The sequence below is a fragment of the Procambarus clarkii genome, chromosome 92 (genome assembly GCF_040958095.1).
Source record: "Procambarus clarkii isolate CNS0578487 chromosome 92, FALCON_Pclarkii_2.0, whole genome shotgun sequence".
NCBI lineage: Eukaryota > Metazoa > Arthropoda > Malacostraca > Decapoda > Cambaridae > Procambarus > Procambarus clarkii.
In genome coordinates, this window is record NC_091241.1 from 6,581,262 (window position 1) to 6,608,288 (window position 27,027).

General features: G+C 45.2%; 2 protein-coding genes across 41 annotated transcripts in view; one reads left to right on the forward strand and one right to left on the reverse strand.

The window, feature by feature from the left end:
- tou (toutatis) overlaps nucleotides 1-27,027 on the reverse strand; it is a 435,009-nt gene that overhangs the window by 141,521 nt on the left and 266,461 nt on the right. For 37 of the 40 annotated variants that reach the window (XM_069319208.1, XM_069319211.1, XM_069319249.1 and 34 more), the window contains one exon: nucleotides 4,645-4,686. The exons of 2 other annotated variants lie outside the window; for them this stretch is intronic. In XM_069319208.1, the coding sequence (XP_069175309.1) occupies nucleotides 4,645-4,652 (8 nt within the window). In that variant the 5' untranslated portion in view covers nucleotides 4,653-4,686. Of the gene's footprint in view, nucleotides 1-4,644; nucleotides 4,687-10,635; nucleotides 10,731-27,027 lie in introns of those variants that run through there. One more of the 40 variants, XM_069319214.1, reaches the window with a different exon arrangement.
- Nucleotides 22,733-27,027, forward strand: part of LOC138359632 (uncharacterized) — a 38,404-nt gene continuing 34,109 nt past the window's right edge. The window contains exons 1-3 of the mRNA XM_069319041.1: nucleotides 22,733-22,861; nucleotides 23,391-23,600; nucleotides 24,063-24,129. Coding sequence (XP_069175142.1) covers nucleotides 22,733-22,861; nucleotides 23,391-23,600; nucleotides 24,063-24,129 — 406 coding nt within the window. The remainder of the gene's footprint in view (nucleotides 22,862-23,390; nucleotides 23,601-24,062; nucleotides 24,130-27,027) is intronic.

Below are 27,027 nucleotides of genomic sequence, written 5' to 3' on the forward strand. Positions count from 1 at the left end.
CACCATAGCCCGTACTACTTGCGCCGCTCCTGTGCCAGGTGAGTTACGGGCTCACCATAGCCCGTGCTACATGGACATTTCGTTCTGAGTAGCTAAATCTAAAACAACAGCAGAAGCAGCTAGTATCTCTACCACTTACGGGCTATTCATGCCCATGCCATCTCTTGGGTGGCTTAATCTTCATCAATCAATCAAATGAGTATCTGTGAGGGGGGGGGGGAGACATTAGATTGGCGAGATGTCACCAGCAGAGACCCACAGGGCTCTGTACTTGGACCCATCCTGTTTCTGATATATGTAAACGATCTTCCAGAGGGTATAGATTCATTCCTCTCAATGTTTACTGATGTAAAATTTTTGAGAAGAAAGACATGAAGATAGACAGAGACTAAGGACGACCTGGGGAAACTGGAGGAATGGTCTAGAAAATGGCCACTAAAGTTTAACGCAGGAAAGTGTAAAGTAATGAAATTAGGCGAAGGAAGCAGGCGAAGGAGGCTGAACACAAGATACCATCTGGGAGGTGAAATCCTGCAAGAGTCAAATAGAAAGATCTGGGGGTTGATATCACACCGAACCTGTCCCCAGAGGCCCACATCAAAAGGATATCATCGGCGGCATATGCTAGATTGGCCAACATAAGAACTATCTTTAGAAACTTTGGTAAGGAATCGTCCAGGACCTTGTATACCACTTATGTCAGACCAATCCTGGAGTATGCAGCTCCAGCCTGGAGTCCATACCTAGTTAAACACAAGACAAAGTTAGAAGAAGATTCAGACGTGACACCAGACTTGTCCCGGAACTGAGAGGTATGAGCTACGAGGAAATGCTACGGGAGCTAAACCTCACGTCCCTAGAATACAGAAGAGTAAGATATCCACCTACAAAATTCTCGAGGGAATTGACAGGTGGACAAAGGCAAACTATTTAGTATGGGTGGAACACAAACAGGGAACACAGGTGGAAACTTGGTTCCTAAATGCCACAGAGATATTAGAAGGATTTGTTTCAGTGTCATAGTAGTTAACAAATAGAATGCATTAGGCAGTGATGTGGTGGTTATCTTGAGGTTATCTCGAGATGATTTCGGGGCTTAGCGTCCTCCTTTCTGTTACACACTCCAAGGAAGCAGCCCGAAGAAGCTGTCTAACTCCCAGGTACTAATTCGCTGCTAGGTGAACAGGAGCATTAGGATGAAAAAAAACTCTGCCCATTTGTTTCCGCCTCCACCGGGAATCGAACCCTGAACCTCAGAACTATGAATCCCGAGCGCTGTCTACTCAGCTGTCAGGCCCCTGACAGCTGAGGGGCCTGACAGTGGAGGCAGACTCCATACACAGTTTCAAAAATAGATTTGATTTGGAGCCCAGTAGGCTCCAAAATCTCTACACCAGTTGATTGACAGTTGAGAGGCAGAGACCAAAGAGCCAGAGCTCAACCCCCGCAAGCACAACTAGGTGAGTACTGGCTAATATTCCCCCACCCCCCACCACAAAAATCTAGTCACTTGCCTGTTGAGGAGGAGAGGAAGACTGAGGGAGTGGGGAGACCTGATAACAGCGTCTCCAAGACGTGTTGTTGACACAGGGAATTAGTATCACTAATTACAAAGATGGCTAACTTCTCCCACATGAAATTAAAACAAAAAAAGAATGTTTTAACAACTCCGTAATAGCAGAGAGAATTGCAGGAAGCAGTCTAGACGAGCAATTCCAGTTAAGGGAACTTTTTAACACTGGGGACAAGCCTAGCTTCACACAGGAGGGAATATTTTAACACTGTGAACAAGCCTAGCTTCACACAGGAGGGAATATTTTAACACTGGGAACAAGCCTAGCTTCACACAGGAGGGAATATTTTAACACTGTGAACAAGCCTAGCTTCACACAGGAGGGAATATTTTAACACTGTGAACAAGCCTAGCTTCACACAGGAGGGAATATTTTAACACTGGGAACAAGCCTAGCTTCACACAGGAGGGAATATTTTAACACTGGGAACAAGCCTAGCTTCACACAGGAGGGAATATTTTAACACTGTGAACAAGCCTAGCTTCACACAGGAGGGAATATTTTAACACTGGGAACAAACCCAGCCTCACCCACAAATAGGGATAATACACATTTGATATCAACATGGAGTCCTCTTGGAGCACTTTTCAGCACGTGATCAACCACCATGTTAAAAAAAAATATTCCCCCGCGGGAGGACGGGTCTCCACGTGATCTTCACTGTAACTTAATATTTTGTTCTCGCGCGCGCACATTTTTTTCTTACATTCCTCAACCATGGAGATTAAAAACTGCACTTTTATCGTTTAATAAATCAAGTGTTCCTCGGCTATCAACAAATATTTACACCTTTTTCATGCATGCCAATAGCTTACCCAACAAATGTTACCCATCTCCTTAGATTTTACGTCTGTATGCCAACATTTTAAAATATGTATTAATAATATAAAGTTGATGATCATTATCATCCCCCCCCCCGAGATTATTAATGGCATTAATATAGTATTAGTTGGAGTAGTAATGCAACTTATGTCGATTTAAATTGAACAGAGAAGAGGATGAAGAAGCCGTTGGCAACACTCCCCACTCAACATGCCAGGCACATCTTTATGGTTTAGGTAAACACTTTCTCTCCCTTATCAAACTATTAACCAGAGCCAACTTCCCGGACGACACAACACAGGAAGTGACCCCAAAACACTAAATGACTAACATTTACTACGAAATAACAGACCCGCGCCAATTGTGGGGAAACGAGAACTGGAGTTGAAGACCTGAAGCAGCGTCAGATACCTATAATCTTCACGCTGATTCCATGTAATAATTATAATTTACGTCACATGCCAAGCCATTGCTGTAAATATTATCATATTTTAGGCTAAAAGCACGAAATTCACTTTTGCTCTCTCCCTCTCTCTCTCTCTACTTTCTCGCTTCTCTCTCTTGCTCCTTCATTCTCCCTCTCTCTACTTTCTCTCTTCTCTCTCCTCCTCTCTCTCGCTCCTTCTCTTCTCCTCTCTCCTCCTCTCTCTCGCTCCTTCTCTCTCCTCTCTCCTCCTCTCTCTCATGTCTCCTCTCTCTCTCTCTGGAGAAGGTGTGTGTATCTGAGGTGAGAATAGCAGGGGTGGTGAGGCAGGGAGGGAGGAGGCGGCACCAGCACACGTCTTTGGTGCTTGCTGGGGAAATGGTGATCATTATTATTAACTGGTGTGTGTGTGGGGGGGGGGGGGAGGGGGGCAGGGGTAGAGGTGGTGATTATTCCCAGGCGAGTGTTGGTATGCGGCCACCACAGTCACTCCCGTGACGACCCGGCCGCCGCGACTCGCTCTGTTGCCAAGTCTGCTTCCTACCCGTAGCCTCTTAACCGACCTAACGTGGGTATGGGATATATATACGGAGGTATATATGCCCCCTTCGCGGCGCATATACACAGACGGGAGACATCTCCCGTCACGCAGGGTGCAGTCGCACCTCCACAGATCTCCAGTATCAGCTCTTGATACTAGTAATGGCTCAAAAGGGCCACCACTTACGGGCTATTCATGCCCGTGCCACCTTTTGGGTGGCTTAATCTTCATCAATCAATCGTATATACATCACGGGAGACAACTCCCGTCACGCAGGGTGCAGCCGTACCTCTACAGATCTCCAGTATCATCTATTGATACTATTAATGGCTCAAAAGGGCCACCACTTACGGGCTATTCGTGCCCGTGCCACCTTTTGGGTGGCTTAATCTTCATCAATCAATCAATCGTATATACATAATTTACTTCAACTTGGGCGATGTTCTGGGCTAAAATATACTTGCTGGTTAATGAGGATGATACTGTGGTGGGCTTTAATAACCCTCCAGAGGTTGCTTGTCCTTAAGCCCAATTACTATAAACCAAAACCCAACTGGCCAGGCAAAGCAGCTAGGCGAGCAGCAGCGTCTAACAGCCTGGTTGACCCCAGACCACCAACCAGGTGACCGGGTCGCGAGGACATTGATCCTTAGAACCACCTGCCAACAACAACAACCACCCCCCTCTACCGAACACATGGCACCTATCAATAATTCATGCATGCTTATATTACATATATTATATTGAAATAAATAAAACACTAGAAAATAATAAAAAGTAGGGATGACAGGAGGAGGAAATATTAGTGTCCAGTGAGAATCCACGAGGTCTTCTCTGAATACTCTTTTATTCTCTTATTCGCGGCTATGGATCCCTACAATTGCACTATAGGCGGCACCCCTATTATATATTGTGTGGGAGCCCCACAAGGCTCCCCCCCCAGATGCTGCATATTGTCTTCTTCGAGGTCAAGGGTCCCTACAAACTCAACCAGAGGTGGTCCCCTCCATTTGTATATATATTATATTATATAATATATATATTATATAGTATATAAACATTGTAATGCTGCTCCAAACAAAAGTACACCATTCGTGTGTACAATAGTGCACAAAGGTACACCATTACATTTAAATAAATATTTAAATCTACAGAAATGTGGAAAATTGTAGTTAGTAATATGCAAGAGAAAACGATTCCACAGGGATTGTCCTGTTGAATGTGAAAAATAGTTAGTGAAAACAGGCAAAAATAAATAAAAGCAAATGGGTGTGTGAGTTTACCTTCTCATGGATGGTTCTTGTTAAGCGTATCGCACTGTCATTCTGAAATAAAAATCACGTATCAGATTTGTACACGAAAGTATTGAAGGGAGAGAGAACAGTTGCCGCAACACGCAGTCACAAATACATAAACGCAGATGATGTATATAATATATATATATTATATATATTATATATATATATATATATATATATATATATATATATATATATATATATATATATAATTATATATATATATATTATATATATAATTATATATATATATATTATATATATAATTATATATATATATATTATATATATAATTATATATATATATATTATATATATATATATATATATATATATATATGTATATATCACTTTTAGGCGAGTTTGTATATTTAATGGCAATATGCACCGTCAGAGGACTATATTTAATGCAACTGACGATCGCAAAATTAATGGCACTATAATTATTTCCACAACAAATCAATTATGTATGTTTCCGTATACGAAAACGATTGATATATGCTGACGCCCAAGGGCGCCACAACACAAGAATAATCAGCTTTAATATACAAGAATAACACTGCACTTACTTTAAAAGCATTCGAACATGGCAATTATCATTCCCCCTTAAATACACACACCCACAAAACTGCTTCCACAAAGAAAGGAGGTTCCTCCATACACAAGAACCGGATTGTAATTGATATGTTGGCCTGCGGGTCGCTCCAAGCAACAGCCTTTTAGATCACGACAAGCCTGGCCCCAGGCCGGGCTTGGGGAGCACAAGAACCCATTCTAGTTAGACAATAGAAGTGCAGGATGCGAGCATATGGGAGGTGGGGCCCCTCCCCACACTTTCCACACCAGTACCACCTGTCCACTACCCTCCTACACACTATACTCAAACCTCGCCTATGAGTTATAGCCCCGGTCCTGTGCCAGGTAAGTCCACTACGGGCTCACCATAACCCGTGCTACTTGGAACTTTTTCTTCCGAGTAGCTGAATCTAAAACAACAACACGCCTCGGCTCGAATTCCTTTGATGATTTCCCAAACTACAGCTGTATTTGATCAATAATGTAACGCTTTGTACCTGTAACTGCCCATGACCTCTAACTCTACTACAAATATACAAATAAACGCTTCAAGTCACATTAACATCGTTAAGCTTTACATCTGGACAATTGTGTCATTTGGAAGAAGAAAATAAAGATTCATTTCAGAATTATAGTTTTAGGTGAAAATTTAACTGGTAGAAAATCCTTCAGGAAGGAGTGATAATTCAGTAAAATTTGCTTTTAGGCCTATTCAACCACTGGACGTTTCGTAAGGCTGCCACAATAGCTTATACTGACAAACCAACAAATATACTCAAGTCCTGAACATACTTCAGGATAGAGAATTATTTATCTAAATTGTCTAAACAATGTAATGAAGATTGATGGACTAAAAATACCTCCGTCCCCTAATTTCTAAACTGAACACTAATTATATCAGCAACAGCACCAACAAAACTTATCTAATAATTGAAAATGATCGCGAGTCTTCTGGTTAGGAAAGAACCTTTAGACGTAAATGACTTATGAACAGTTACCAAGAGCCAAAAACAGCCCAGAGAGCATTCATTAATGTCCTACATAAACACCACTGAACTATCACAGCTCACAGGACTCATCTACGTCTTGAGTTATGATAAGCCATCTTGCTTGGAGAAATGTGTGTGTGGGGGCTCTAATCAACATTTTCTTGGCTGATCCAACAGCGAGGCCCAGCATGCGTAAATTAACTAATTCAGCCACAAAATTTGTTTACTGAGAATTATATTATATATAAATGTAATAATTTCCTCTATAAATTAATGTAAATATAATCTAAAAATGTAAATCATTTAAAGAAAAATAAGTATAATATTTAGGGGTTTAAAGTTTATGTTCTGTGATAATTTGAAATACTTGTTTACTGAGAATTATATTATATATAAATGTAATAATTTCCTCTATAAATTAATGTAAATATAATCTAAAAATGTAAATCATTTAAAGAAAAATAAGTATAATATTTAGGGGTTTAAAGTTTATGTTCTGTGATAATATGAAACACTTGTTTACTGAGAATTATACTACTGTATATGTAATGTAGCCGTGTAAAATTTATGATTTATATTGTAATTTATTAAATAAAGATAAAAAAAATAAAAACAAGCAATCCTCAGAGCGAAGAGAGCTTTGAAGAGTCGGCAAGATGCGACATTCAACCCGTCCTTTTTATAGCACGTCGCATTTTGACGTATACTCTCCCTAAGGCCAAAAATTGACGTACTAGAAAATGGTAGCAACTCGCGAAATTTGCATCCTGTCCCGTTTTCTGTTTTGGGTCCTCTGGTAGGTTAGGATAAGGGCACTTTAGTACGACAGTTTCTTGACGTTGGGTAATCTTAGGAGGATGTGCTGGCGAATGATGCACAGGACAGAACTCAACGGAACCATAAACCATTCTTAAACAGGTACAACATGGCTACCAAGGAAGGAACAAAGAGCTCTACTTCACTGTTAGAAGTCACTGTTAGGTAAGTAGAGCCCAGCCTGTCACCGTTCACCACAGGTGGTATTATTTGTTGCCGCCGAAGGCGGCTAGTTTATTGTGCACCCCATACTCATCCTGTGAGCGGTAGCGCAAAAGCATTACAGAGGGCACAAAAGGTCTTTATCAGACCTCATCTTAGATTATTACATAAACAATTTCTTCAATCCTCCACACCTTACAGATACAATGTCAGCCAGTTACAGAGAAAGTGCTATTACAAGAGCTACATATTTACAGTAAGTCATCATACATTAATGGTAGGTCTTATCGCTAATACATAATAGTTTGGCCAATGGGGATATTATAGTCATAGGGGAGCTTCTGTTTATTATTAGTCCTCACAATACACTACTTGTTTCTGAATCTCATATGTCGTTCATCTACTGGAAGCAAAATGTGGGTACAGTGCAAGGATTTCAGGTAATTTATCCATGGTAATAAGATAGGTTGCCATATCACATGTGGTATGGTCCGTTTGGTCCGGTATGGTTACCATCTGCATACTGTCAAGCATCTCCTTCACTAGGCTGTCAACCGTTCACCCAGGAATAGCTAGAGATTGGCACAAGAGCCTTCTAGACTGTGTACCGCGTGCCGCCAGGAGAGGGAGGAACACGTCATTGAGTCAAATACCTTGATGGGTTTCTAAAACATGACATATACACAAAAGAAAACAGTAAGATGTAAATTGGAACTTTTTCTGGAATGAGCCAAGGTTCCCCAGACCATTAACCGGACAGAGTCAATGGTCTGGTCACCCAGACATACCTGTTTGATACCTGGTTGATGGGGTTCTGGGAGTTCTACTCCCCAAGCCCGACCCGAGGCCAGGCTTGACTTGTGATAATTTTTGTTCTCCAGGCTGTTGCTTGGAGCGGCCCGCAGGCCCACATATCCACCACAGCCCGGTTGGTCCGGCACTCCTTGAAGAAAAAACCCCTGCTCTTCAATGGTTCTATTCTGCATATTCTTCTACATCGTTCACTCCAGTACGTTGTTATTTTACCGTGTAGATTTGGGACCTGGCCCTCGAGTATTTTCCACGTGTATATTATTTGATCTCTCTCTCGTCTCCTTTCTAGTGAGTACATTTGGAGAGCTTTGCGACGATCCCAGTAATTTAGGTGCTTTATTGCGACTATGTATGCCGTATATGTTCTCTGTATTCCTTTTATTTCAGCAATCTCTTCTGCTCTGAAGGGGAAAGTGAGTACTGAGCAGTACTCAATACGGGACAACGCAAGTGACTTGAAGAGTGCAACCATTGTGATGGGATCCCTGGATTTGAAAGTTCTCGTAATCCATCCTATCATTTTTCTGGCCGACGCAATATTTGCTTGGTTATGTTCTCTAAACGTTAGGCCTCCCTGGTTAGGGGGCCTAGGTGACAGGGTCGTCACCTAGGCCTCCCTGGTTAGGGGGCCTAGGTGACAAGGTCGTCACCTAGGCCCCCATGGTTAGGGGGCCTAGGTGACAGGGTCGTCACCTAGGCCCCCCTGGTTAATGAATGGTCTGATTCCATAGACCCCCTGATTAATGGGCTGGTCTCGCAGGCCCCCCTGGTTAATGGTCTAGTCAACATGGCTGCATGCAGTCTAGCGTAAGGTATCACAGCCCAGTGGATCAGGTACCCTGCGGTTGTTTATCAAGTTTCCTCTTCAACGCAGAAAGAAGTCAACTGGTGTGTTGTGTGTGTGTGGAGCTGCATATCTTAGCGCCGAGTGTATTTGATAACACATCAAACCCACACTTTCAACCCGTCCTAATTAATACGTCGCAGTTTTAATGGAACCCATCCACCCGCTAAGAATGCGACGTATTTGTACAAATTAAAGCATTGTAATATCGACGTTTACGGTGCATCAGCCTTCCTTGGCTAGTGATTACTTGGGCTCGTAAGTTTCTGGTTAGGTAAAAAGGTTGTATTTTTTACGGAGTTGAGAGAACAGACTGACAATTGATCCAGACCTCAATAAACTTATTTCAATTTCAATTGACCCAAGACATGGCTAGGCGTCTCTACTGTTTTGGTTGTGTAAGAGTTCCTACTGGCTTTTAATGATATTTAAATGTGATATAACTACAGTGATATGAAGAGCAGCGTAGCCAAGCGCGTGCACCAACAGCACGTTCGCGCCATTTTATACTACGTAAAAATATAATGGTTTTCTCTAACCACAAAAAAACATTCGAATCAAAACAACCCACCCAACTTATCGTTGCCGATGGTCAGAAAATGTATATTTAATTTTTCCTATAAACCCGTTACTTTGACGGAATTTATGCTTTCACGCTTGAGCGCCGATGCTTTTAATATATTTCCACGAAGTCGTATCGTGGATTATACAAAACAGCCGCCAATCGTGCAACTATTGATCAAGACTTGCGGCAACAACCTATGACTTGCTAGCCACATTTGGAAGCATAAAAATCAAACTGATAAATTGACTTATAACATTCAGCAAGTCATTATCATGATTCATCCGATTAATATAGTAATGACGGTTTAGACTAAACATTTTTATTATAAACATTCGTTTTCTAACCACAGTGGTAATGTAAATGCTTCAGTACACCTGCAATGTTAGGATGTCCCACTAAGGGTCCCACCCATGTATATTATACATTAAAAAAGCATCCATGGGAGTATGATAGGAATAACTATGCATTAACATTTGAATTCTCTTGAGGAAAACCTGTAATGGTTTTATAATTCAGTAATGGCTAGTTAGAATGTGCAGACACGCAATTAGGCTGGTCATCCTTCAGTATAAAACAAAGTAACTAGGAATACTCTTAAATATTTAAAGCAACCTCGACATTCTGAAGAACTACGTGACAAAGTACGTCAATGGAAAAAGTTAAAGGTCACAATACTACCTTGGAATGTCAAAATTTCTTATTTTTCGAAGGTATAAACTAAATCAATTTTCAAACTTTCTTTATATTATGCCTTTTTTTAAGGGCACTATTAAAAATGTCACCATGTATATGTATATCACAGAATGCGTACTTTCGTGTTAGGCTAACAAGTGGATTCTCGCACTATCACAAGCTAGGCTGCCCAATCTTGTACCACCACCTCCCACACTGCCCTACTGTGATACAAACATCACGCCCCGTGCTCAGTCACTAATGCCCTGTGTCGCAAAATGTTCTTAACAATATCATAAATGAAGCACTACACATTAATATTCCTTTGGTGCACACACAAAAATTATCTGAGGCACGACCCAGCACGCAGTTTTACTGAAGTAAACCTCGGTAGTTTCTAACATTGCCAACTTTATTTTCAGGATCTTTCCCAATTTACAATATCAGACACTGCAACACAATGTATGTTGTATATTCAGAGCAGATAATCTCCACGAGAACGTTCAGTATCACAGCGGCGAAGGTATTCTGTAACGCACCATGATTGTTGGTTTAGTAGAATATGCTGTGTAGTGCAGCGAAGCAGCAGGCCCCTTTACACAGCACGACTGGTCCATTGCCTCACGCCCGAGCTGAGCTGTAGTCTGCCCGCTCACTCACTCCCCGTTATGAATCTTGAATGAGAGTTTGAGGTGGTGCGAGCGCTGATGACAGCCCACTCGGGGACCATGTTCGTCTACACACTACTGAGGCACCTACACTCCCTGTCACTACTGAGGCACCTACACTCCCTGTCACTACTGAGGCACCTACACCCCCTGTCACTACTGAGGCACCTACACTCCCTGTCACTACTGAGGCACCTACACTCCCTGTCACTACTGAGGCACCTACACTCCCTGTCACTACTGAGGCACCTACACTCCCTGTCACTACTGAGGCACCTACACCCCCTGTCACTACTGAGGCACCTACACTCCCTGTCACTACTGAGGCACCTACACTCCCTGTCACTACTGAGGCACCTACACTCCCTGTCACTACTGAGGCACCTACACCCCCTGTCACTACTGAGGCACCTACACTCCCTGTCACTACTGAGGCACCTACACTCCCTGTCACTACTGAGGCACCTACACTCCATGTCACTAACTGAGGCACCTACACTCCCTGTCACTACTGAGGCACCTACACTCCCTGTCACTACTGAGGCACCTACACCCCCTGTCACTACTGAGGCACCTACACTCCCTGTCACTACTGAGGCACCTACACTCCCTGTCACTACTGAGGCACCTACACTCCCCCAACCTCGTCTCCGCTTCCTCCCTTAGTCACGAAACAAACTTAAAAGTGTACAAGTACAGCGACCTCTCTCTCACTCAATAACACACTATTAGGGCATAGTTTGGTCCATTGTCGAAGCATGCTTCAAGCATATCAATCACCATATTAAGGACATTCCATGCTCGAATGCTAAGACGTTTCTAACTAAATTTGATGTCTCTATCACGACAAACTGTTGATACAAATTTAATGAACTTTATTGCAATGACACGATAACGGAACAATATTAATAGCCAACTATGCGCAAAAGCAAAGCCAAGATTGGCAATATATCATTTATATGACAAAAGCATAGCTGAGAAGCCATTGTATATTGCTTCGAATTCTAGTACTGTGGACTCACCCTCCCGCCCAGAGTACCAGGCCGCGCCATAAGCACGTCCACACCCTGTTCCACCCTAATGTGCGCATGCTTGCTATCAGTAACCAAATAAGATATCTACCGAGTAAATATAGCTGGATAGGAAGGCCACCGTGGTTAACATTACACCACTATCGTGAGGTGGATATAAAACAAATGAATAGCTCCTGGAAACGAGCAAACACGCCGCTTGCTGGAAGAAGTCAGTCTTTTTATGGCTCCCCAAGGATGAAACCCAGGCAACGCGCCCGCCAGCAGGGCTACAAGCCACACACACACACACACCACTGCTGCTAACGGCGGGGAGGGTAAACGTTGCTCGGTATAACATTTAGTACAACATTCCATTACAGTAAAAAGGCAACACTCGTCGAGCCTAGCCTAGCCTTACCCGCCATCCCCCCCTCACGCCCACTGAACCAACTTTTTTGTCTTTTTTTCCGTTGGCTGCCTCCGATGAAACAAAGAAGCTCGATGGCGCGTTGCAGGGCGGGATTTTATGTGTCGTTAGGGGAAGTGGGAGGCATCGCACCATACAAAATGACTGCCATGTATCAAGTATATGGCAGTATATAAATTTGCTCGTATATGCTCCTCACACTTTACAATATTTTTAATTGTATCGTGATTTACACGCCAGAGCACAGCTGGGCACACGATGTAATAATGAATGAACGTTGGTAATGCTAACCTATGCTATAACCTATGCTAGATTAACCTATGTTAACCTATATATGTTAACCTTACGTTGATTAAACACCACTCGGCACTGCAGAGCCAGAGGGAAGGTATAGCAGAGCCAGGAGGTACATACGAGTCTAAGGGAGGTATAGACGAGTCTAAGGGAGGTATAGACGAGTCTAAGGGAGGTACAGACGAGTCTAAGGGAGGTACAGACGAGTCTAAGGGAGGTACAGACGAATCTAAGGGAGGTACAGACGAATCTAAGGGAGGTACAGACGAGTCTAAGGGAGGTACAGACGAGTCAAAGGGAGGTACAGACGAGTCTAAGGGAGGTACAGACGAGTCTAAGGGAGGTACAGACGAGTCTAAGGGAGGTACAGACGAGTCTAAGGGAGGTACAGACGAGTCTAAGGGAGGTACAGACGAGTCTAAGGGAGGTACAGACGAGTCTAAGGGAGGTACAGACGAGTCTAAGGGAGGTACAGACGAGTCTAAGGGAGGTACAGACGACTCTAAGGGAGGTACAAGTGAGGCAGAGGGAGGTGTAGAGGTGGGCATCAAGGAGATGAGAGAGCTGTACCTGGCCTTGCCTCCCGACACATTGCTGCTTCAGTCTTTGTTCTCTGCAGATCACCTCTGCCGCCCACACTCCCAGCGCCGTTATCACCTTCAACAGTAAGTTACCTTTAACATGACGCTCCTTACTACGTAAACCTACCAATATTTACTTAAGTTAAAAATAAATATACTTGTACATTACTGATGAGATGCATTAAAAGCATTTTATAATACACACACACACATATATACATACATATATACATATATATATATATATATATATATATATATAGGGGGGTACCACCACTGGTGTAATTATAGGGACCCACAGCCTCAGAGAAGGGAACACAGAGCACTCAGGGAAAAACTTGACATTTAACTCTGAATACGAAAGAGTGTTCACTTCTCCTACCACCCCCTTTTTTTTTTTTATTATGATGTACACTTTATTATGCAAGGTTATACAGTTACATATCTGATTTTATACAAAAAATGAACATTAAGAGGACACAAGAAAAAGTTCGCTTCCTAGAGGCTGTAGATTTCCTCGAACTCCTCCGACGCCGGGCAGGAACCGAGGATGCAGCGGGCATTTCCCCTCTGGATCGCGACACTGAGGCGCTGAAAGAGAAAACTTGCTGCTCTAGGGTCTCTTGTGGTGTCAATGAGCTTGGAACCAAGATCCTTAAGAAACCTTCTTGCACTCTCACCCCATGGGCCTAGGGTCTCAGACCCTATTGGAACGAAATTGTACCTTTGATCTAATTGCCTGTACTTGACTGACTTTTGTTTTTCTCTGTGTGTCGCTGCGGCTCCTGCCGTGCCGGCAGAGAGGGTGATGTATGTCGTTGCCAGGGTGGATACGCAAGTATAGTCCCATGCTAACTGCCTGCCACCCTTCCACGGACGCAGTGTGATTCCGTCTGGTCGGCCGGCAAAGCTAACAGAGTCATGGTTCAGTAGGTTGCGGGGCTCTCTCTCCGCTGGACACTGAGCAGAGGCAAGGCTTCTTTTAATGATGTCGTTGACTTCGTCGTGTCTAGTGTGCCAACCACCCGATTTTCCACAGTGCAGGCCATGCAATCCATATTCGTCAGCATCTGCCTCGCCGCAAATACACCTGTGAACAGTGTGGATAGGGGCAGCAAGGCGGAGAGCGACTGCAATACGGAGCTCCTGCGGATCAAGACGTGTGCCTGTCGCAGACATAGGGACTGCCAGAAGGAAGTCCCCTGCATGGGAAGCCTGCACAGCTGTGAGGCGTGCACGATCACTGGGGGCTGTTGCTGCCTCCAGCAAAGCTGTGGCTTCTTTGTCTACAATGGGGCTGTCCCAACTGGATTGTTTCTTGGCTTTCGGCATGGCTGGTCTGAGTGCTGGGTCTGTCATGGCACCCCATTTCGTGTCACATTCCGTGTAGTGGGGGTCCTGTATCCCCGCTACATCACTCAGGGTGTCAGGTAGAATTTCCTTAACCAGGTCATCTGATGCTGAGGAGGAAGACAGGAAGGCTGGGACTGCAATTTGGGTGGCGGTGCGGACACCCAAGCCACCGAGCCTGACAGGAAGAGTGGCTTGTTTCCACTGGCATTCGTTGAGAGAGAGGTTAACAACTTTTTCCAGCATGGTCTTCAGTAGGAGGTCATACTCGTCAAGCTTTGGGTTGTTGTAAGATGGGGCGCACCTCAGAAAGTAGGTTAGCCTCGGAAGGGATAGGCATTTGGTGAGGAGATAAAAAGCATCGTGGGCATCGATGTCACCTATTCTGTCTTCCATCCTCCTAAGGTCTGCGATTTTCTTGTCGAGGATCTCCTCAATGGCGTTAGACCCGAGGGGAGCTCCAAGGAGGGTGCTGTTCTCGGCCCTAATGACATGGGCTCCAGGCAAGGCAGACCTTATTCTAGCTACGATGTCTGGGTTGGAGGAGACTACTTCACACTTGGAAGGGTTCAGGACGAGACCCAGGCTTACTTCTTGCTCCCTATATATATATATATATATATATATATATATATATATATATATATATGTCGTACCTAGTAGCCAGAACTCACTTTTTGGCCTACTATTCAAGGCCCGATTTGCCTAATAAGCCAAGTTTTCCTTAATTAATATATTTTTTCTATGTTTTTTCTTATGAAATGATAAAGCTACCTATTTCATTATGTATGAGGTCAATTTTATTTTATTGGAGTTAAAATTAACGTAGATATATGACCGAACCTAACCAACCCTACCTAACCTAACCTAACCTATCTTTATAGGTTAGGTTTGGTTAGGTAGCCGAAAAAGTTAGGTTAGGTCAGGTTAGGTAGGTTAGGTAGTCGAAAAACAATTAATTCATGAAAACTTGGCTTATTAGGCAAATCGGGCCTTGCATAGTAGGCTGAGAAGTGCGTTCTGGCTACTAGGTACGACATATATATATATATATATATATATATATATATATATATATATATATATATATATATATATATATATATATATATATATATATATATATATATATAACGTGTAGAGATAAGGGCTGAAATCATCGTACCTGCTCTGTAATCTACTCTGAGCTACATATTTATAATATCAGACCTAATCTTATCACGACCAAAATAATATTAAAGTACTGCATATAAAACATTATTTTTTCACATTTTAGTAAGTAGAGAGAGAGATACCTTGCACCCCACCAAGGAGCCTAGCGCCCGCAGTGGTCACAACACATTCATTGTCTTAAAGTTTTTTTCATTTTTTTCACATTGTAGAACAGCAAATATGCACTACAGTCATGTCGTAGGATATGTGTCGTTCCCGTCCAGCTCAACCAGGGTAGAGCGACGATCTCGCATCATGCAGGTCAGCGTTCAATCCCCGACCGTCCAAGTGGTTGGGCATAATTTCTTCCCTTCCTTCCCCCAATAATCCTTATCCCTTCCGAGTGCTATATAGTCGTAATGGCTTGGCGCTTCTCCTGATAGTTGCCTTCCCCCAGACCCACAGTGGTGTTGTAACTTGTGAAGCACAACTGTTTCAGCCCCACACGCAACCCATGGTTGACTGCATTATACATGGTACTCATCAGCTTTACTACTCACGTAGGACTTGACAATGTCTAGTCTCACATCAAGACATTTCCTATCATGAAGCTGAATATTCTGTGAATTCATCTCTTAGGCTTTTCCGGTTGCAGGGAAGTTATAACGTAGAATTACATGACGAGTTGAAGCCTGTGCAGTCCGGTCAATCTAGCCGTCTCCGTAACCTTTCAACTTCCGTCTGAACTAGTTTCCACCAACATTCTGATGTCAATTTTGCCGTCTATTTAGAAATTTAGTAATTTCTGCTGTCCTCTATTAGCCAACACAAGTAACAGTTTACTGTTCCTCTCCCATTAGACAGTACAGATATTCCTACCCTCCCCCATTCTAAAATGAAATTTTGCAGCAAGGATGAGAGGTGGGCGACTTGAAGCAGCGGTAATGATCATGTTAACGGCCTGGCTATGCTAATACCCACCACCACCACCACCACCTGCCTCACTCACACGTCTCCCTCACCCCCAACACAACACCTCTCTCCCCCACCTCACTCCAGTTATGGTTGCGACAACAACTTCGTCAGACTGTGCTGCAGGCACGCTCCCCCCCTCCCCCCTCTCACTGCTACAGTGTCGACGGCTGTAACCGGAAAAACCACACGCTCAGTTGCTCCGTATGGATGCAAGCAGTTGAGTCTGCAATTGCCACATGTTTTAATGCTGCGCCTATGCATGAAATTGCATGTCAAAAGATACAATACATAAATTAAGCCATTAATATGCTTCATTACGGCTGCATTCGGATTTGCATTTATATTTATTTGTTGTTAATTCAAGTCATGGGTTGACTAGGCTAATTTTGGAACACACTTATGACGTTATAACCAGCAAAGATGAGTATTACTAGATGAGAATCGCCGTAGAGGTCTTTTAAGACGAAGAGAGCTCACAAATGAGCAGACACACACGACTAGCAGAAGCACACTAATTACCTAACACTGTCACATGCTAATCTGCTATTACTCCACTGAATAGTGTCTCCCATGCATTTAAGAACCTGCAAAAATCTGCTTGACAGCGAAACTTTTAACAGTAAAGTCAGTGTGAGAATAATAAAGCTGGAGAAAGCCTAAAATACACATGGGTGTATATAGCCGTGCCACAACAATAAGAGAAGATGGGAAGACAAAGGCGGCCTCGGAGCGTACTGCTCCCTCCCAACAATACCTTAATGGGTGCACCATGACTCACCCTGGCGGCCCTATGATGCACACACCCATGTGTTAACGCCGCTCCACTCCTGCCTTCCTTGTTGATCAAACATGTGTGTGTGTGTGTGTGTGTGTGTGCATTCAGGGACGCTCAGTTACACGAACTTGTTCTCTACCTGTTCGCCAGAGCCTGCGTCACGCACTAAAACCAGTCACACCGGTACTTTCCTCTCTGGTGCTCACCAGGCGGACCACCTACCACTGTCCCGTGTCACCAGACACTGGGGTAACTGTCCCCGTGTCACCAGACACACACTGGTAACTGGCACCAGACACACTGGTAACTGCCCCGGTACACTGGTAACTAGCCCGTGTCACCAGTGAAGCTAGCGTCACTCGTCTCAATTTCAGTGTAGGCTACAATTTCACCACACCAACATGCATAACAACCAAATGTTGAAAATATTGAATAATGTAAATTTTATAGAAAAAAAAACATTTACATGAACACTTGTTTGATTATAAACAATATGACATAAGCATAATGGAATTAGTCACACATTTTATTATCATGCTCCCTGCAGCTCGCCTGCTTCAGTTGTGTTGGCAACACTTCCAAAATGTAAACAATTTACTTAATGGTAACATTTCAAAAATATACTAAACATGCATATTCGCCGGAAGCCTAAAACGACTGAGAATAGATACTGTATTCCAGTGCAAACGCTACTGGACCAATATTTCTCACTCACACTTGCCAGGACGAATATTTCTCACTCACTTGCCAGGACGAATATTTCTCACTCACACTTGCCAGGACGAATATTACTCTCTCACACTTACCAGGACGAATATTACTCTCTCACACTTACCAGGACTAATATTACTCTCTCACACTTACCAGGACGAATATTACTCTCTCACACTTGCCAGGACGAATATTTCTCACTCACGCTGAACCAAACCCAGGCACAGAGCTGCCACAGACTATAGTGATGAGTTACAGAGTTTGTGTCGAGCTGTCTGATGCTAAAATCGTTATCTCACAGGACAGATTGTTATAGATTAATGAGTTAACTCAGCACACTGGTAAGCTTTTGGTGGATTATGAGGCTATCCTCAGAGAACACGTGAGAGAGGGAGAAAGGACAGGAAGGTCTCAACAAGCCACCGTTGCATAAAGCTTTACTAAAAACTGCAGGCAATATAAACAGCAGAAATTAAGAAGAGGGAGAAAACGCTGATATAGAAAATAAGAGAATGGCGCGAATTATGAGAAGCCCCAGACAAAAACTCACCCCCCTCCACATCCCCCCCAGACAATGCAACAAAAACAATGAGCCCCCCTCCCTCTCCCCAACAACAACACCACCACCACCACCAGCATGAGACACTGGAGAGAGAAAGAGAGGGAGGGAGGGAGAGAAGGACTGCCGCCAATCAATAAGAGCTAAGAGCATGGGAGCATCCAACTCCTAATGAGACCTCGCTCCTCCTCCTGCGACCTCCCCACCTGCTGCTGCTGCTGCTGCTGCTGCCTGTGAATAGCAACAGTTTATTGATCCAGAGTTTTATGTACAAGCCTGTTCAGTCACACAAGGGAGGAGGGAAGTGTGTGCCCTAGCAGCAGCTTGAATAGTGAGAGAGAGGTGTCTTAGTAATGAGAATATAGTAGTTTCCCCTCACACCATTATCGGTTACATTTTCTTATTCTTCTCTCTACCCCCTCACTCTCTCTCTCTCTCTCAATTATATATTATATATTATAACGTTCTCACTCTACTTATCATTGATTATACTTGCGAATTCCAGTTTTCTGTCCGGTCCCCTCCAATGTAATTATAATTTCCCTTTCCTGCGCGAGGCGCCATGATACAGCGGTAAAATTACTTGGTGGCCTTACACAACCATTCCTCCCTCACACTGCACCCACACCCTCAATATTCTTGCGTTCTCAATCTTTCCATTCTTAATTCTCATCGCCGTTATGCTGATCTACTCCCAGTCACTAACCTTAGGGAACACACACACTTTCTCAGGCAAAACCCTCTTCAACTGGTTTATATAGAAAACTAAAATGTTTATCAGAGAGAGGGCGGTGAAGACAGCCTGCACCTTGTGCTGTTCCTGCGAGCGTGCAAGGTTATATCATTTCTCCCCCCCCCCCAAACACACACACCTTTTAAACTGCTGCTAACAGAGATGTCCGGTTTTTGTGCTCACCTACCCAGCAAGGCCATCTCTAACTGCCACACTCAACCAGAAACTACCAACAAAATTAGACTATATCACTGGCAGATGCAGCAGTTCAGTTTCTTAAAGACTTTTAAAAGTTTTTAACAGCTCTAATTCTAAATGAATTTAATGTACTTTTAACAGGAAATAAAGCCACGGGCCGGACACATGTAATCAAGTTCAAGTATGTTTATTGAGACAAGAAAGAAATACATCTTAAAAGGAACAGAGTAGCTTAGGCTATTTCTACCCCCCTACACAGGTAATACCAGCGGCACACACCACCCCAGTCTCCATCTCCTACTTCATCACATGTACTTCATCAGCCCTCACTAATGGCTGCTGCATCATTATCATCATCATTCATGGCCACAGCCACCGGGAGCCTAGCCCGCCTGCCACAGCCACCGGGAGCCTAGCCCGCCTGCCACAGCCACCGGGAGCCTAGCCCGCCTGCCACAGCCACCGGGAGCCTAGCCCGCCTGCCACAGCCACCGGGAGCCTAGCCCGCCTGCCACAGCCACCGGGAGCCTAGCCCGCCTGCCACAGCCACCGGGAGCCTAGCCCGCCTGCCACAGCCACCGGGAGCCTAGCCCGCCTGCCACAGCCACCGGGAGCCTAGCCGCCTGCCACAGCCACCGGGAGCCTAGCCCGCCTGCCACAGCCTCATCAACAACTACTGCAGCTCAATTATCCGCCGATATCTGCACCCAGAGATACCATCTTCCCCCCACCGCCATCTTATTTACATATTCAACACACGCACACAAAAATGCAGAATACGCCCATCTGTTATCAACCAGTCATCGCTGCCCACAACGGTTATCATCATCACTCTTGACAATCAACCACTGCAACAAAGAAACACAGAAAATGGCGAAAACGTCAACTTGGGACAACTTGAGTGAATTTAACTTCACCTTTGACAGGCTAGAGCATTGTGTAGGGCAGAACGTTTAATTATTGGCATCTTTATTGACAAAATTAATTACAATTTTGCATATTGTGAGTTCAATTAAGTCTTATTAGAGTGATGATGCTAGTATTAACTACCACACAGGACAGAGGATCATATACAAGACGAGTAGAACTGATTAGATTTGGTGCGGTCCATCATGCAGCAACAACAGACTAGCAGCCGCAGACCACCGCCAGCAGCCGCAGACCACCGCCAGCAGCCGCAGACCACCGCCAGCAGCCGCAGACCACCGCCAGCAGCCGCAGACCACCGCCAGCAGCCGCAGACCACCGCCAGCAGCCGCAGACCACCGCCAGCAGCAGCAGACCACCGCCAGCAGCAGCAGACCACCGCCAGCAGCCGCAGACCACCGCCAGCAGCCGCAGACCACCGCCAGCAGCCGCAGACCACCGCCAGCAGCCGCAGACCACCGCCAGCAGCCGCAGACCACCGCCAGCAGCCGCAGACCACCGCCAGCAGCAGCAGACCACCGCCAGCAGCCGCAGACCACCGCCAGCAGCAGTAGCACAAAACAAGACAGGAGCACCACAGCCTAGCACCCGAGTACCACCATTGTTCTCCCGCTAATGCGCACAAACATCACACTGAATGCAGATAAAAACTGACTCAATCATGCCTTGAAAATTTTGCGGACCAACAAGAGTTTTTCCGTGTGTGTTTTGTACTTTGTTTCGTCTTGTGTTTCATAAGCTGCAGCGCCTTTCCTGCTTCATTCCTGCTAGGATTCCGGGCCTTGTGAAGCATAAAACCAAAATGTAAAATATACAAACGTTTGCAATAAGATTCGTGTCCGATTTCAGAGGCCTAACCAATGAAGATCAGGTTAAAGGCACTAGACCTCACAACCTTACATGAAAGAAGAACATGTCCTCAGAAGGGACATAATCACAACATAAAAGATACTGGGGAGAACTGGCAAGATATACAGGGACAGCTTCTGTAAAGTGAAAGAATGTTGAAACATAAGTGGAAGCTAGAAACGCAATCGAGTCTAAGAAAGATAAAGAAATACTAGTACTCTGTACATACATACAGGTTGTCAATAAGTGGAATGCACACAAAGAAGTTCTGGAAGCCACCGCCATCCTCAACTTTAAAATTCGAGGAGTCCGAACGCCAGAATAGTGAAATTATAAGGCAACAATTACAACAGTGGGTAGTATCAGTGGTTAGGCCTGGGGTATCAGTGGGTAGGTGAGGTGTGCCACAACAGACAGAGATGCACCTTGGACGGTAGGTTGGGAATAGGAGTGGATAGTGAGGGGAGGCAGAGGTCGGCGGTGAGAGAGAGCGCTAATGCAGGGTGTGTGCTGGTGGTCACGAACCCTTCGCCCCATGCTGCCCCGCGCGCACACACCCCAGACCTGCCACAACATACACACATATGGCCCTTTCCTTTCCTCTGGAACGGAAAGAGCAGATGGAAGGGTCTCGGAGGAGGAGGAGGAGGACAAGAGCAAGGAAGGGGGGGGGGGACTTGTAAGGAAGGGACGACTAAGGTATAACAACATGCGCGCCACGGCTCTACAGTGATATCTAGACAAAGATAACTAAATGTGCTCTCCTGATCTGGTCAAAAATATAAATTAACTACACTACAAAACAAATACAATTCTTAAGATGCCCCGGGGAAACAGGGTGGCCTACAAATGTGGAAATTTACAAAGCATTCACATAAAAAAAGCTTAAAAACAAAATAATAATAATAATAACGACAACTTTATACTCCCTCTCCCTACGCGTCCGACGATGGCGCCCTTGTCGACGCTGGCGACGCTGACACACTTGGTGTATCAATACAATACAATTTTATTTAGGTAAGGTACATACATACAATAAATTTTTACAAGGATTGGTTGACTTATAGGTAGAGCTAGTACATACAATGCCTAAAGCCACTATTACGCAAAGCGTTTCGGGCATGAAACGGTGGTCACGCGGCATTTGGTATTTGTTGCCTTATACTCCTTTTAAACGTCTACGTTTAGTCTTGCAAAGCATTCTATACCATACATCGCCTTCACTGAATTCGTGGATTGAATCTGAAGCGCCGGAATGTACAATATCCTTGAGCATAATTGAAGATTATATCGAGATCACTGTAGCGTTCTCCGCGGCTACGTTATCTGTTGGTCTGGTACAGCCATACCTTGAGGTTACCTTGAGGTGCTTCCGGGGCTTAGCGTCCCCGCGGCCCGGTCGTCGACCAGGCCTCCTGGTTGCCATGTCTCAAGATATGTCACAGATTTCCCCCGTGACACAGTTTGTCCTGATGGGTGTCTGCGGCTGGGGTCGCGACATCATCGTAGCCGTTGTCTATATCATATCATCCACAGCCCCGCTGCTGTGCCAGGTAAGTCCACAACGGGCTCACCATAGCCCGTGCTACTTGGAACTTTTTGTTCCAAGTAGCTAATCTCAAACAGCAACAACAATCTATATCATCTGCCCCGTAACCCCCGCACCAGCTGCTGCATTTGGGCTCTTCTACGAGGAGAAGAAGGTTTCTGGACCTATAAAAAGGTTCCTGAACCTATACAAAGGTTCCTGAACCTATAAAAAGGTTTCTGAACCTATACAAAGGTTTCTGAACCTATACAAAGGTTTCTGAACCTATACAAAGGTTCCTAAACCTATACAAAGGTTCCTGAACCTATACAAAGGTTCCTAAACCTATAAAAAGGTTCCTGAACGTATAAAAAGGTTCCTGAACCTATAAAAAGGTTCCTGAACCTATAAAAAGGTTCCTGAACCTATAAAAAGGTTCCCGAACCTATAAAAAGGTTTCTGGTCCCACTATGAGGTTTCTGGTCTCTAAACGCGAGAATGTGGAAGGATAAGTCTTACTTGACTGGTTGTAGCCTCTTGTTTAACTGTTGAAGATTTCCGGTTCAACATTGTTGTGTCTGGCGTGTGCCCAGCCTGGTCTGTGGGAGCTGTGTCTTCAGGGCCCACACAGCCATCACAGCCAGGCTGATCCACAAGCTCCAGCAGCAGCAGTTTGTCCCAAGTCAAACTCACAAGTCAAGCGTGGTCTAGGGTCGGGCTTCAACTCCCAGACCCCCATCAAGCAGGCAGCAACCGGCTTAAAGGTATCATATGATCGGTTACGAGACGAAGCTCAATGCGATAAACTTTTTAGCTCTTTAGTCCCGCCTCTCAACTGTCAATCTACTCTTACTAGCTACTAACCACCCCCCCCCCCCCCACACACACACACCCAGGAAGCAGTCCGTAACAGCTGTAACTACCAGGTACCTATTTACTGCAAGGTAACCGGGGCATTAGGGTGAAAGAAATTCTGCCCATTCTGTGTGTGAAGGAACAAAATCAAACACCCGGTACAACAAGAGATGAAGCAAGAGACGACGGCGAAGCACAAGAGATAATGTGTGTATGTGTGTACAGTACAACAAGAGATGAAGCAAGAGACGACGGCGAAGCACAAGAGATAATGTGTGTATGTGTGTACAGTACAACAAGAGATGAAGCAAGAGACGACGGCGAAGCACAAGAGATAATGTGTGTGTATGTGTGTACACATTATCGTACAGCAGCAACCAGAGGCGCCAAATATCCCATCGCCGGCATTTATCAACTCCTACGACAACTTTATCACCGGTATAAATCTCCCAAGTTTAAATATTCGTAGCGGGAGAGCGGAGGAGGAGAAGCATCATAAAGGGACAACATTTTCCCCCATAAACCGCAGATCAATACAAGTGGACTGGACCAGTCCCCCCTACACACACACACACACACACACACACACACACAGACACACAGACACACACACACACACACACACACACACACACACACACACACACACACACACACACACACACACACACACACACACAAAAAAAAAAACCTGACCTGGACCAAAGAGCCAGAGCTCAAGCCCCGCAAACACAACTAGGTGAGTACACAACAGGGGGCCTGGTAGCCTCTGGTGGATAGCATGCAGGACTCGTAATTCTGTGGCGCGGGTTCGATTCCCGCACCAGGCCGAAACAAATGGGCAAAGTTTCTTTCACCCTGAAATGTTCCTGTTACCTAGCAGTAAATAGGTACTTGGGAGTTAGTCAGCTGTCACGGGCTGCTTCCTGGGGGTGGAGGCCTGGTCGAGGACCGGACCGCGGAGACACTAAAGCCCCGAAATCATCTCAAGATAACCTCAAGATAACCTATCAAAATGCTATGTAGTACTAGAGAGGAGAGCCTCTAGTATGAGCCGGAGACTAGGCTGCTAAGTAACTATAGTTACAATACAGCTAACTGTATTTACAACCACACAATCATACACTTCCCCCTTCACAACCGCCTGAAAGTCAATTTTTAATGTCAAATAAAACATACTATACGATATATCGTTGTATAAGAGTATTTATACCGTATATGACTACGGTATTTACCGGTATACGCCGGTAAATATCTTGAGACCGTAGTCATTTGTTTTCCACAGCCGTTGTATCTTTCATGTTGTTGTCATGTCCACCATGGCCAGGCTCAGAGATAAATGTCATGTCCCCACTATGCCATTGGCAGTGTTGAGGGTGGTGACAAACACAGGTGTGGTTATGGAGATAGTAATGGCGGCTGTTGTTAATATGGAAGGTGGTTATGCGGGTGACGGGAATGGTTGTAATGGGGGTTGGTTGTAATGGAGGGTTGGTTGTAATGGTGGTTGGTTGTAATGGGGGTTGGTTGTAAGGGGGGTTAGTGACCGTGTTGATAATAGGTGGGATGGTGGACGAGCCGGTGTTCCTCCTCTCCCCCCTTTGTTCTTGGAGAAGAACCGTTCTGAAGATGCCAGCATCACCCATTGTTTATCTCTGGTAGTCTGAGCCCCGGGAGTAGTAGACCGGCTCCGGCCTCCCTGGTCGCCAGCCCCCGGCCTCCCTGGTCGCCAGCCCCCGGCCTCCCTGGTCGCCAGCCCCCGGCCTCCCTGGTCGCCAGCCCCCGGCCTCCCTGGTCGCCAGCCCCCGGCCTCCCTGGTCGCCAGCCCCCGGCCTCCCTGGTCGCCAGCCCCCGGCCTCCCTGGTCGCCAGCCCCCGGCCTCCCTGGTCGCCAGCCCCCGGCCTCCCTGGTCGCCACACCTTCCTACCCTAACACACACTAGCCACGCTCTCCAACAAGTGTTCAGAAACCATTACCTAACGCAGACCATTTTTAGCCAGCAGGCCTTGACTTGTGTACCAACGTCATCACTGGTTAATGGCAGTAGGTAGAACACCTGCATGTACCATGATGAACTCTTAGGTGTTATATCCTGTGGTGATTACATCGGCTACGTGTTTATACAAGTTGGGGTTGTTGTAAGAGGTGTGAGGCATGGAACACGTGTTAGAGACACTAGCGTGACGCCTCTTTAACGCATACACACTGCTGTAACGAAGCGATGACACAGAACTCTTCACGGGTGACTCATCTTCCTGGAACACACACACACACACACACACACACACACACACACACACACACACACACACACACACACACACACACACACACACACACACACACACAGGGCATTCCTGTCGCTTATGGTGTGTCTCTACAACGCTGTTTCACCGAACAGGAGAGAGAAGCCGTCAGTTCTGTGGAGGGGAAGAGGGGGGGGGGACACGGCTTTGTCATGTTCCAGCAGCAGCGAGGCCTCCCCCCCCCCCCCCACACACAGGCTGGCAGGCCGCGCCTACCAGCCTGTCACCTCCTACAATGTCGATTATCAAAGCGTTCACAAGTTTAGCAGAGTTCCCTGTATCCCCTCCCCCCCCCCTCGCCATGCACAGTGGTCTTCGTCTTGGGCTCACAACTGATGAGGGGGGGGGGGAGAGAAACGGGGTTCAGTTCCCTGGCAGGACAGAAACAGTTGTGTACGTTTCTTTTAACCTACAGTGTCCTGTAGACTCTTTATAAGAGGTCACTGACAACTTGAAGTTTACACTGTGGAATGGCTTTAGATACAGGCCCCGCCGCCCACCTGTGTCCTGGCAGTGGCCTCCTCCTCCTCACTGCTGCCACGACCTCACACTCGGCCGGCCCCCCTCATACTCGGCCGGCCTCTCACACTCGGCCGGCCTCTCACACTCAGGCCTCCTCCAACATACACAACTCTCAACGCTCCTAGGAAATGTATACGTTTATCTCTCAGAATGTTCGGTAATACGTTTATTGCTTGTGATGTGTGTCTATGTATGTATTAACACGATGTACTGAACGGGGCGAGAACAGCTTGAGCTACCTCATCCCTTTGTGTGTATTTTACCTCAATAAACTTATTTTAATTTCAATTTCAACGCTCCTTCTCAAAGTTATTTACATTGTATTTATAATTATGCCAACAATGTCTACTTGTTTAAGACATAAATCTATTCACAAAGTGATCACTTAACAGTGACCTCTTAACAGCCATGTTATTTATGTTACCTTGTGATGGTTTCCGGGCTTAGTGTCCCTGCGGCCCGGTCTTCGACCAAGCCTAGTTACTGGACTGGTCAACCAGGCTGTTGG